The sequence below is a fragment of the Cryptomeria japonica genome, chromosome 7, assembly GCF_030272615.1.
Source record: "Cryptomeria japonica chromosome 7, Sugi_1.0, whole genome shotgun sequence".
Taxonomy (NCBI): Eukaryota; Viridiplantae; Streptophyta; class Pinopsida; order Cupressales; family Cupressaceae; genus Cryptomeria; species Cryptomeria japonica.
The window spans coordinates 314,568,421-314,581,173 of NC_081411.1; the positions used below are offsets into that span (position 1 = coordinate 314,568,421).

The 12,753-nt window shown below is 34.3% G+C and overlaps 2 protein-coding genes across 2 annotated transcripts; one reads left to right on the plus strand and one right to left on the minus strand.

Moving 5' to 3' along the window:
- Positions 1–6,526: 6,526 nt before the first annotated feature.
- Positions 6,527–7,858, plus strand: LOC131047289 (putative UPF0481 protein At3g02645). Its single transcript, XM_057981153.2, has one exon. It carries the CDS (start codon positions 6,527–6,529, stop codon positions 7,856–7,858), a length of 1,332 nt encoding a protein of 443 aa, XP_057837136.2.
- Positions 7,859–10,698: 2,840 nt separating this feature from the next.
- On the minus strand, positions 10,699–12,502 carry LOC131057049 (putative UPF0481 protein At3g02645). The gene has a single exon (XM_057991241.2). It carries the CDS (start codon positions 12,500–12,502, stop codon positions 10,856–10,858), a length of 1,647 nt encoding a protein of 548 aa, XP_057847224.2. The 3' UTR covers positions 10,699–10,855.
- Positions 12,503–12,753: the final 251 nt, after the last annotated feature.

The window sequence follows — 12,753 nt, forward strand, 5'->3', positions numbered from 1 at the left end:
ATCTCTCTTACATCTTTGAGCACCTTGGGGATTCATCACATCCCTTATTTATCAAATCACTTATCTTTCTATATATATTTTCATCTATCAATCTATCTAGTTGTTGTGGAGGTTTGAACACCAAAATAGGGACTTGACTGAGGCAAATATCTGAACAGCCCCAAACATTTTTCCTCTTTTGTATGTGTGTAGTGTTCTTGAGGGCATTCAACCACACAGAGGCTTGATGTATTATTTAATTTTATCCTCTCATTCAATCCCTTAAATCTTATTGTTTGTTTTTTCTTTTCTCTATATTTTTTTGCTACATTTCTAACTCTTAGTTTTCACAGGTCATCTAAAACATAGAGTTGGGTTTTTTCTATTTTTTGAGTTTTATGTTTGCGGTCTATATAAGACTATAGTGCATCGTGTAGATGTCTATGCACCGCACTAGCATCTTTGATCGAGATGATCAAATTTAGATTAAAAACTCCCTATCATTCGCTCTTTCGATATCTATAATTAGATATCTTCACCAGTTTCACTAGTTGGAGATATCTGAATGTATGATTTGAAATTGGTTCTTAAGGGAACATAGTTATTCTCTTTGCAAGGTCACTTTTGCACCATTACAATAACCAAGCATCAAAGTCTTTCTATGAATGTCAAAGTCTATCAATTCCTCCTCTTTTATCCTTCATGTGTAGGATAGCATTAAAATCCCCACCTATAATTATATGAGATAAAGGATGGGAATCTATTAATACATCCAATTCTAACCAAAGCCCCTTCTTTTGTTGACACGGTATTAGTCCATAAAGATTTAGTTGTAGAAATACCAAATTTGAGTTAAGGCTCCTTACTTCTCCACCCAACCAATGAGACCCTAATCCCAACCACTAAAATTTAATAGCAAGGGCATTCAACACAAACACTAGACCTCCCAAAGCCCCATTTGATTGAATAGCCTGTACCTACCAATTATTGAAGCTCTTCCCAAACAAATCTATATCCTTTAAGTTTAATTTGGTTTCCTGTAACAAAATCCCTTCTACCTTAGTCAAATCAATTCTACGTTTCACCAAATAGTTTTTGCTAGGGGCATTTAAGCCACTAACATTTCATGAAAGGAGCTTCATGTCTTTGAGGAAAGGGTATCTCCCTTCCCTTCTCCTAATATTTGAGTGATTTTGAGTTGTCCCTCTGCCTCACCATCTTTATTTTTGAACTCAAATAATGACATTCTTCCTCTTCTCACTCAATCCTTTCCAATGTTAGGATTAGATTTAATGGTTGGGATTTGTTTAATTCCCAATTTAACATGACCCTTATTCTTAGAGCCCTTAAATGCTAACGATGTTTCCAATTTCTATTCCACTTCTCCATTCTCTTCCAACAATTCATGACAAAGAGCATCTCACTTCTTTTTCCTACCCAAAGAAGATTTTGGACTCCCCTGCTAAATTTCTGTAGTTCCCATAATATCATTAATCATTATTACCTTAGATATTTCCTGCCCTTCCTGGATCTTCTTGCCCATCGCCCCTTTTTAAAAGACCCTTATTCCTGATGGACCCTCTTTACCATAGTGCATTTTAACAAGCACTAAAGTAATGAATTATTAAGTAAAAATCAAAACAATGGATGATAATTAAGTAGATATCTAGACACATTATTATATATGACCACCTACTCCTCCCATTATCCTTATTAGGTTGCATTGGCAAGGGCTTGTTTAAATTTGTACGGGGTGTTGCGAAAAATTAAGAGTGGAGTTAAAAGAAAGAGATCAATTTTAAATGTGGATCAATATTCTTCAAGAAAATATCAATTAATACTCATTACAAAATTACACAGCGGTCACCCTCGGCGCTCTGTGCATACCTTCGCTTCTCGACGCCAGCGGCCTCAAAAGCCCTCACACGCGTAGGAAATGGGGCCCTATTGCTGTCAGGAAAGAAATTTGATGGAATGGAAAGGAGTAAGAGAGGGACTCATGAGCCAGCTAAAAATTAAAACCTTAGATTATGTGAAATAAGCCCGGCCCACTGCTTATTTCAACAACCATCACTTCCATCAACTCATTTGTCACATTGAACACGGCTATTCAAAATTGCTTTTTCTTCTTCTTATTTGCAGACCATCCCTAATTAAAATAAGATTGATCGATACTAAATTTATCCGCCTTATGTGAGTTCATGATTCCTAGTCTACTACGAATTATGAGAGAGCACAGAATTCAAATAGGTACTACACAGACCAGGTGGCGAAGCAATAAACAAATCGTGGTAGGCAGAAAAGGGTTCTATATGTTGCTCAAGTTTCACATGGCTACATGCTCTCGGAATTCGTTTCACATTAAAGCTTGAATTGACATTCCCATTTTTTAATGCCAAATATTTTTTTTCATGTAAGATACCTTCGGCTTGTGAGTTGTATTCCACTCCAAATTGGGGGACCAATTTAGGGGTTTGATATTTAAATATGGCTTGAAGAAAGTCATTTGTGCAAATGGTTGACTCAGTTATATGTAACTATCACATTTTTGTAAGGACATGTCTATTCTGGTTCTAAAATGGCAGTACGGATTGACTAACACACATGTTAGTCGTGCGTTTTACACCGTCAATTTTGTAATAAATGGCTGTGATTGACTAATGCGTCACTCATGATGTACGAAAGGTTTGTTTTGAAGCCAGAATAGCCATGACCTTTTTGTTATTGTTCTTTAAGCATAGCTATATGATTACATAAATAACGCTTGGGATAGTCTTACGTTGTTCTTGAAATTGGTAGTATGTCTAATTCAATTTATATATAATGTAAAAGTTTCAATTTAAATTTTTTATTTTAAATGTAAATTGTGTTATTAGATATTTCTTATGTTTTTTTTAATTCAAAAAAAGTGAATTAAGGTTTATTCTTTAATATGACATCTTATAATGCAAATATACATATTTTGCATTAGAGAGAGAAAATAACGTTAGTTAGGAGGGAGTTATTTTGTTCTGATTTTGAAATTTGAATCTCAAAGATTTGGGGTATTTTTATATTAAAAAAATGAGCTATGTCTATTTTTACACTCATCGTTTATTTAAATAGGTGAATGGATGAATTGAGGTGAAGATTAATCATTGGAAATGTGAATCAAGTTAGCTTCAAGTATTGGTCAACTATTATGTAAAAATATAACTATAATTTAATCATTACGTCAGCAACAACCTTAAAAAATGAGACCTAAATGAATGCTAAGAACTTATGGTATCCACTTTTATCATTCAAATAGGAAAAAATGTTCAATATATTCATATATAATAGAAAGATACACTTGCATTAAATTCAAGTCAATGTAAAATATAGCAAGATTAGTAAGGAAGAGGTTCACAAAAATAAGATTCCAAATTTAAATACTCTGAAATTTGTTTTATAAATGAGGAAAAGTTGATTGATTCATGAATCTACCATTTTGTACTAAAAAAATAATTTTCAATACACTTGATTTTCATTCTGAATCATAAATGTTCTTAATTTAAAGATTCTAGAAATAAAATAATTCTACATGATTTAGCATATTCCAACACTCACAATGGCATGCTATGATTATTAAACCTTTAAAACATCATATTTTGATCTTTATAACTAGTAATGTACTAACCATGCTCTCATATTAGATCCATGGTATTAAGACGTGGTCTTTTAATAATAGATGTACTTTGGAGAATTGAGTAATTGTTATCTCAAATTCTAAATTTTATATATTTAATATTTTTATATTATGTGCCTCTGAAATAGAGTTTAGAGTCCATCCTAGTGATAGATTACATTATTTCCATAGAGTGAAACTACTTTCTAGAATTATTGTTGGGTTGGATTTTTTTTTTAATTGAACAATTCTTATAATCTTCAAGGATTGTTAAATCATTTAAGCTCTAGGCCTTGTTCTATTTATTAAATAACTTAGTGTAACATGACGAAACATTGTACAAATTTTGTAGATCAATTTTTCTATATGTATTTATTAATTCAATGCAATACTATTCATAGAGTTTGAGAAGGTTGATGGTGAATAAGTGTAGATATATCAATTATAGTGGTAATGTGGTTGTCCCAATGTGAGTCATTTATAGTAGGTGCTCGAAATTATTTATGTATAAATTGTTTAAGCATTGTAATAACTTATTTCATATGTATAACCTTATAGTAAATAATGAAAAGACATAAACTAAATAATCAAAATTGTATTAAAATTACCTACAAAATACTGCATTGGTGACTCAAAGCGTATATACCTATTTTTAAAGGTTTACTAAAAGGGAGGCCCATATCCTAATTTTTTGTCCACAAAAAAATATTAACTAAAAAAAATGCTAAAGATAAAATAAAACACATAAAATATTAATTAAATACAACAATAAAAATTTACTTTTTTTTACAATTATTTAAAAGTTTCATTATATTTATATCATTTTCAATTCATCCAAATTTACCATCAACTCGTATAATTTTAACATATTTAAAAAGATATTTTTAATCATAATTTTATAATGTTAATTAGAACGAATAGAATTAGAGTAAATATTTATCAAATTTTCTTATAAATGAAATATTAAATTATCATTGACTAAATACCAAAAATACTATTTTAATGAAATGATCTAAAAGAGTATCCAATATCTATCAATATGACCTACACAGCTACAAAATAATGTTAGTTAACAAGATTTATCTTTACTAAGTGTTGAAATTTTGAAGCATGTAGACTTTTGGCTTCAATAATAACATTTATTAAAATTGGCTTTATGATGTATTAAATTTCATAACTATTTTTTTGTTGTTTTATTTTTTATTTTTTATTTTTAAATGGGGAGGAGGGATATTAGAGTGTAAATTTTTAGTTAAAATTTTCTCAAATAAAATAATTTAATAGATGATTTGATTTAAGCTAAATAAATTATTTTATTTTATATTCTAATGATAACTGGACCACATCCTTAGATCTTAAACTAATTTTTAATATGAGTGAAAAAGTTTACTTACACTTTATATAGAGACCCAAGAAAATATAAAAAAAAATTTAATTAAGTTGAATTATAAGTAGTTTGTTTTCCAATTGCCACCATTTTATCATTCTTACACTATCCTATTTTCTTACTTCTTTCTTTTTTTAAGGTATAAACTATACTTTCTCAAATAAAGCAATGTATTGTAAATAAGAGAAGTTTGTATACAAGAAATAATATGACAAAATAGTAATATAATTATAAATATATTATTACACATGTGTGTTTTTCATCTTTTAAAATATCAAAAAATTTATTCCACAAAATATTTATAACTGATTATTTAATTATAATTCAATATTATTCAATTAAAATTAAAAAAGTAATTTATTATAAAAAATTAATTTATAAACAAATATAATGAGAAAACAATTTAAAGCTATATTCTTTATATTTATCTTGAAAGTAATCTTACCCTCCATGGCATTGAATAAAAAATTTGAAACACTTATATATATATATCGGTAGTGCAATTCAACAAACTTTGAAATAAAGAATTATTAACTAGAAAACTAAAGAATGATTGATTATAAACCTTTTTTTATTTTAGTGACAAAATGTAAACTTGCGTTAAACCTAATCAAGAAAGAATCTAGTTCCCACTAAACCTAGAGTTTCAAACTAAATATGCCTGCAAATTAAGAAATGACAATTCACTCGTAGTGATCTTCCTTATTTGAAAACTGAAACAATTCCACGCGTTTTATTCTTAAATTTTTTAAGAAAACGATTTTCTTTAGGCTCTTCAACATTATTAAATTGTGTCTGTTCAAAGATCGGATCTACAAGGTTAAAATTATAGGCTACAAACATCAAATTCCCAATTTGGCCCCAACAAATTTGTGTGGAACACTGTTTGCAAGCAGAATACGCCTTAAATGAGATGCGCACTACCAGACGCTTTCATGATGAGTCAGCTGCTTTAGTTGGGAAAGTACGCAGCCATGTGAAAGTAAGTAGGTCCCTCTGTCCAATTATTTACCGTCCTTCGTTTATCATTTATCCCTTTTTCTTCCTCTCTTTGTGCGGCTTGTCTCGTTTCGTTGATCCCACCATAATCCTGTGGCTTGTTTAGTTTCGTTGATCCCTCAATACTCCTGAGCATGGATTCTAAGAATACCGATCAAGTAAAAATCGATCAATCTCGCTGGGTTATTTCAATTAGGGATGCCCTCCTTATAGATCATGAAAAAGAGGAGGAAAAGGAGTTCTGCATAGCGGTTTTCAGTGTGCCAAAGGAGTTATTGTCAGTGAAGCCAGAAGCATACATTCCACAGTGCGTCTCCATCGGGCCATATCACCAGTGGAGATCCGAACTGTACGAAACAGAGAGATACAAAGTAGCTGCGGCTCGTAGATTTCAGCAGAGAATTGAAGGTCTCAAGTTCGAATCTGTAGTCGAAGAACTGAAGAAGCACGAGTGGCAAATACGGAGCTGCTAACACAAATACCTCGACTACAGCTAGGAAGCCCTGGCATGGCTCATGGCTTTGGATGCCTCGTTCGTGCTTGAGTGCTTGCAGTTCTACGTCAAACAAGCGGACCAGTCTTCCAAGGAAGTGTCATCCGAGGTAAAGCGACTGACCAGAGTGTTAGATCCATCGGGCAGGAGCGCTACTCACAATGCAATTATGAGAGATTTGATGATGCTGGAGAATCAGGTACCGCTGTTCCTCTTGCAGAAGTTGTTGCAGATGCAGTCAGGCTCTATTGACAAGGCAGAAGAAAGGCTCTGCAACGTGGTCGGTGCTGCCTGTGAAGAATTATCGCCGTTCATGTTCAAGATGCCAGATAGTTCACGGTTGCCTGTAAAAGAGAGGGGTCATGTACTGGAGGTGCTCCATTACTCCGTTGTCCCTACAGAGGCCATGGGCGACGGCAATAAAGAGGACGATGAGACTAAAAAGGAGTGGTTGCTGGATACGAGCTTCGTAAGACAAACTCTAAATTCGGCATGGACTGCTGTTTCCTCGTTAAACGTCGGTCCTGTTCGAAGTCTTACGGCACTGCTCAAGCGTCTGTTCAAAGGAAGGATCGTCAAGTTTGTGGTCAAGCTACCCATGCGCCTTCTTTTTTGTCTAGGAAATTTGAAAATTCTGCGCGTTTTCAAGGGGCCGTCAACTCTTCTCTTCGGATCCGACAAGGAAGAGAAAGAGAAACATGGGGAAGGAGATGAAAAAGGAGAAGAAGCAGGAGAAGGAGGAGGTTCGTCTGTGGAAATTCCCCCTACACGGGACGAACTCAAGGTTCCCTCTGTGGCCGACTTATATTCAGCTTGGGTGAAATTCCTTCCCACTGACGGAGACCTCACCACAATACGCTTCGATACAACAACGGCCACAATTTATCTCCCAAAAGTGAGGTTGGACGCCAATTCAGAAGTGGTTCTCAGAAATCTGGTGGCGTTTGAAGCTTCGGCGGCGCCTGGTGCGTTGATCTTCACTCGCTACACTGATTTCATGAACGGCATCATCGACACAGACGAAGATGTTCGGTTGCTGAGGAAGAGCGGGATTATCTACAATCACCTGGCAAACGATGGGAAAGTGGCAAGCCTGTGGAACGGCATGGGTAAATGTGTGAAGCTCACAAAAGTCAACTATTTAGACAAAGTAATAGGGGACGTGAACAAGCATTACAACAGGAGATGGAGCGTTGCGCTGATGGAGTACGTGAACAAATACATGTTTGGTTCATCGCAGTTTCTTACTGTGGTGGCTGCGGGGATTCTTTTGCTTCTCACCTGTTTGCAAGCTTTCTGCTCTGTGTATGACTGTAAGCAGTGGTGGACGGAGACAAACCTTCTGCAGGATTAAGCGACAACATAAATGCTCATCTCATATGAACATACTTTTTTAATTACAGCCAGCCTTTTATTTGCTTTTCATAGCAAAACGCCACTTAATTAGGAAGGTTTTATCTTTCAATTAGCGTCGTTTATTTAGGTTATTGAACTCCATTATATATTTTTACCATATTAACACCACAGTTTTCTGCTTTCTTGTGCGGTTTTCTTATTTCAGCTTAACTCTATACATTATTTTCTATATTGTTTTATTCAATTTTAAAAATGTCTTCGCATATTAAAGGTGTGATCAGTGTTCTTCGGCGTATGGTGCCTTTTTCCTTGGTAGGGACAGAACTCATACATATTGAAATTGAGTGATACCCCAGTGGGAACACAATGGTGGACAAATATCGTCGTAGATTTTCTCTGTTGTTGTTATTTTCAGTTAATATAGGAAATTCCGTTGCTGCTGTATGGGACGGTATATACAAAGTACAAGCCCGCCGGAAAGATTGTTCACCTTATAGGTATCGTATTTATTAATTAATGAATTGGAAAAACTTCTGGTATTTTAAGTTTGAATTAATTAATAAACACAGTAAAATTGAGTTTTGGGTATTGGAAGATTTGAATTTAGTATCAGATTTCTAATTTTCCAATCTTGTTCAAGGGGTTGAGCTTAGTTGGTTAAAGCATTGAGTTCTCAATGTGGAGACCCATGTTCAACTCCCATGAGGGACACCTTTGTGTAAAATTGTAAGTTGCGACTCTTGGTCTTCAATTGTTGTTTAAAGTGGATTTCTAAGTTGTGACCCTTGGTCTTCCAATTGTTGTTTCTAGTTTGGTGCTCGAAAGGAGCAAATTATAATGTAGTGATCTAATTGTCAACAACAGTTATAGCATTTTTCACATATTTTCTTTAAATTTTTTAATGAAATTTTAAAATCAAAATTAATTAAAACATTTTTTATAAATGACATGTTAATAATTGAGAGTGGTTATTATTATAGCTATATTTTCACAAATAATATTATGATTAAAATCTAAATATCATTTTATTTTATATGGTCAAGAACATGTGGAGTGAGTTTTTATCTAGTGAGTCATGTTTCAAATCGTGAGTGGTTCTTAGATTAAAATAAAATATCTTTTAATATTTGAAATAAATTTAAATTATGCGAAATTGCATAATAGTGTAAAAAAATAACTTTTATTGGATTAATTAGGTCAAATATAGATATAGTAATGATAATTAATGAAAGTAAATTAAAAGAGTTAGGAGTTGTTAATTCAAATGTTATTTTACAAAATTGAATGTTTAAGATAGGTATTCTTAGTTCTTGGAATAATCACGAAAAATAATAAATAATCAGATGAAAAGTTGGTTTGTTAATGATGTAAACATATTAATTAAACATACAAAACTAGAATGTACAAATGGAAATGGACATTGAATTGAAAAACATGGTAAGTACAGAAAATCCAAAGGAAAGACAACAAATAACTTCTATATTAAAGTAAAACTCATATGCAACTACTGTATATGGTCTCATGTGAACTCCCTTCAATAAAAGGTTTATTAGCACCTATAAAATTGCCCAGTTCCATAGTCTAATATCACATATGCTTTTCCAACAACCATATTTAGGATATTTAAGTGTTGATTCCCTACCCCACTTTAGTTGTAAATTCACTAATAAACTAACATAGCCAAACTAGGCTCACAACAACAATATTCCTTTCTCCCTACTAGGCACATACAAGACTCCTAATTATATTCTAACTCTACATAAACATAGTAATTGTAACTATATCCATTTGCAAAAGTAGTTATAAACAATATTAGTAAAATTAAAAGATTGATTGATTAGTTTAGTAATTCACCATAAATTACTTCACATCATTCTTGAAAGTTAACACCCTAAGAAACAAAATTAAACTATAAATTTATTTTTCAGTGATGTAGGATTTTATTTTATACTAGAATATTACTACATCAAACATCTAGATAAGAGCTTGAGATAGATCATAAAACCATCCTTCCGATATGAGGAACCTAGACACAACATTACCTTTTTTTAGATTAGAGATCCTACTCCTCTATTGATTGTCCTCTTTCACTTTCCTATCTCCTCAAAGACTTGGTAGTTCTCTTTCATTGAAAATGACATGGATCTTTGCATCACTCATACCACATTTCAATGTACTTGAATGTAAGAACTTAAAAATAAAAATACCATATGAGCTTTTATATTATCTACATTATCTCATTTAGGAATTGTCTACAATTCATGTTTTGTGAGGAGGTAGTTGTTTCTTATATTCGTATAATGTAATTTGTAGAATAACTTTTCCCTATTTATCCTCCTTTGCTACAAAAAAATGTGTGTGTTTATCCATCTTCACTTAGCCACTATTATTCCTTTTCCAATAAAGTCATGGTCTTCTACTCTATTTCACTAATAATCATATTCTTTAGACATTTCACTTGGCTACTTTTTGGCTAGTTTTATTCTCTATAAATAATATGACATCATCACAAATGATATTTTAAGGATATTCATCTTTGGTACATACCTTATCCTCTTGTGTTGAGTACTTTTAGTGCTATAACATCTTGAGGATCCCTATATGATAGACTACATTCATGTTTATGGTAGTTTTCAAACACTTCACCTTTCTAATATAGTCTTAAATGTTTTCCATTATATTTTCAAAAAAAATTCAATACTTAAAAATCATTCAAAATTACAAATTTCAAAGATCTTTTTCTTTTGCTCATAACTCACGAATTCTTTCACTCCATCATAATTGAAGATTACAGTTTTATATCTTTTACATATTGTCCTTTTGTTTTTGTGCTTTCTTTTAAGACATCCTAAAGATGATTTTGTGACAAACCTCCTTAGATTTTTGCTTCCTAAACTTTAATTATACCTATTACTGTTTAAATTTTTTATGTAAATATTTGGATTTCTAATTTAATGACTCCATTGAGGTGGGACTAATTATATGACTTCCGCCATTACTCCTGAAATAAATTGGTGTCGTTCATCCAACGTTTACAGTTAGATATAGAGCAGAATACCTGGAAACATGTGAGAAGCAACAGAATGAGCGCAGCCAGTAAAGACAGACACGGCCATGAACCGAATATGTATTTCCTCACGTATTCCACCACCGCCACGCTCCATGTCCACTTATAATAGCTATTCAGGTCTGCAATGACTTTGTCTAAATACTGTACTTTTGGCAATTTCACACATTTCCCCATGCCATTCCACAGACTTGCCACTTTCCCGTCGCTCTCCAGATGATTGTAAATGATTCCACTCTCTCTCAGTAGTCGGACGTCTTCGTCTGTGTCGATGATGCCGTTCATGAAATCGGTGTAGCGAATAAAAAACAAAGTACCCGGAACCGCTGAAGCTTCAAACGCTGCCAGATTTCTGATAATTACTTCTCTGTTTGAGTCCAACCTTACTTTGGGCAGATAAAGAGTAGCAGTGGCCTGATCGAAGCGAATTGTTGTGAGGTCACCATCAGTGGGAACGAACTTCACTCCCGCAGAATACAAATCGGCAACAGACGGAACGTCCAGCTCGTCCCGTGTAGGCGGAGTCTCCACAGAGGAGCTTCCTTCCTCTTCCTTCTCTGTTTCGTTGGATCCAAACAGAAAAGTTAAGTGACCCTTAAACAGGCGCAACACTGGCAGCTTACCCAAAACAGACAGGAGGTGTAGGGGCAACTTCATTAGAAACTGGACGACCCTATGTTTCAGCACACGCTTCCTGAATTCTCGAATGGGGCCAATGTCCAACGAAGTAAGAGCCTTCCATAAACAGCTGTATTCTTGTGCCACGCCTGTTTGGTCGGGCGAGGGCGGCTTCTCGTCCTCATTGCCCTTTCCGATGAGATCGCATTTGCACGCAGACATGCCAAGAGAGAAATAGAGCGCCTCCAGTATGTGACTCCTCTGTGTTATACGCAGCCTTGAACTGTCGGGCACGTTGAAGAAAAACGGAGAAAATTGAATACAAGCAAGCCTTACCAGATTGGAGAGCCTCTCTTCTGCCATGTCTTTTGAACCCAGCTGGATCTCCAACAGCTTCTGCAAGAGGAACAGCGGCACCTGATTTTCCAGCATCGTCACATCTCTCAATATGGCGTTGTGGGTAGCGCGTCTGCCGAATGGGTCTAAACATTTTGCCACCTGAATTACCTCTGAAGAATCTTGGTAAGCTGGCTTGGCCAAGAAGTGTAAGCATTCCAACACAAAGCAGGCGTCCAAAGCCATGAGCCATGCCAGGGCTTCGCCGTTATAGTCGAGGTACTTGTGATAGCAGCTCCGAATTCGGCGGTCGTAGTTGCGTACCTCTTTGACGACGGACTCGAAGCTGTGGCCTTCAATTATTTTCTGGAATGCCCGGGCAGCAGCGAGCTTGTATCTTTCCATTTCATTCAGCTCGGATCTCCAGTGGCGATATGGCCCAATGGAAACACACTGTGGAGTGTATGCTTCCGGCTTAGCTGCCAATAGGTCCTTGGGCACACTAAACACAGAGACACATAACTCTTCTTGTTCTTCCCCCTCTATCCGCAGATTATTCCTTACCTGAATAATCCAGCGATCTGGATCAATCTTTTCTTGAATTGCATTCTTGGATTCCATGATCTCCAGTTGAAGAAAAACTCAGAAACCAAGGTGTAAAGAAAAAACACGGACACACATGAGACACTGCGCTTCATATTGATATATATTTAACTGTAATATTTTACTTGTGAAATTTTGATGCTTTCTTTGGACACAAGTTTGTCTGCCATGAGGGACAAAGTGTTGTTGGTTACTTTTCTGAGTCGGTTAAACCATTTTTAGATGTTTATTAATTTGTTATAAAATAATGTTTAATTTTAATATATATT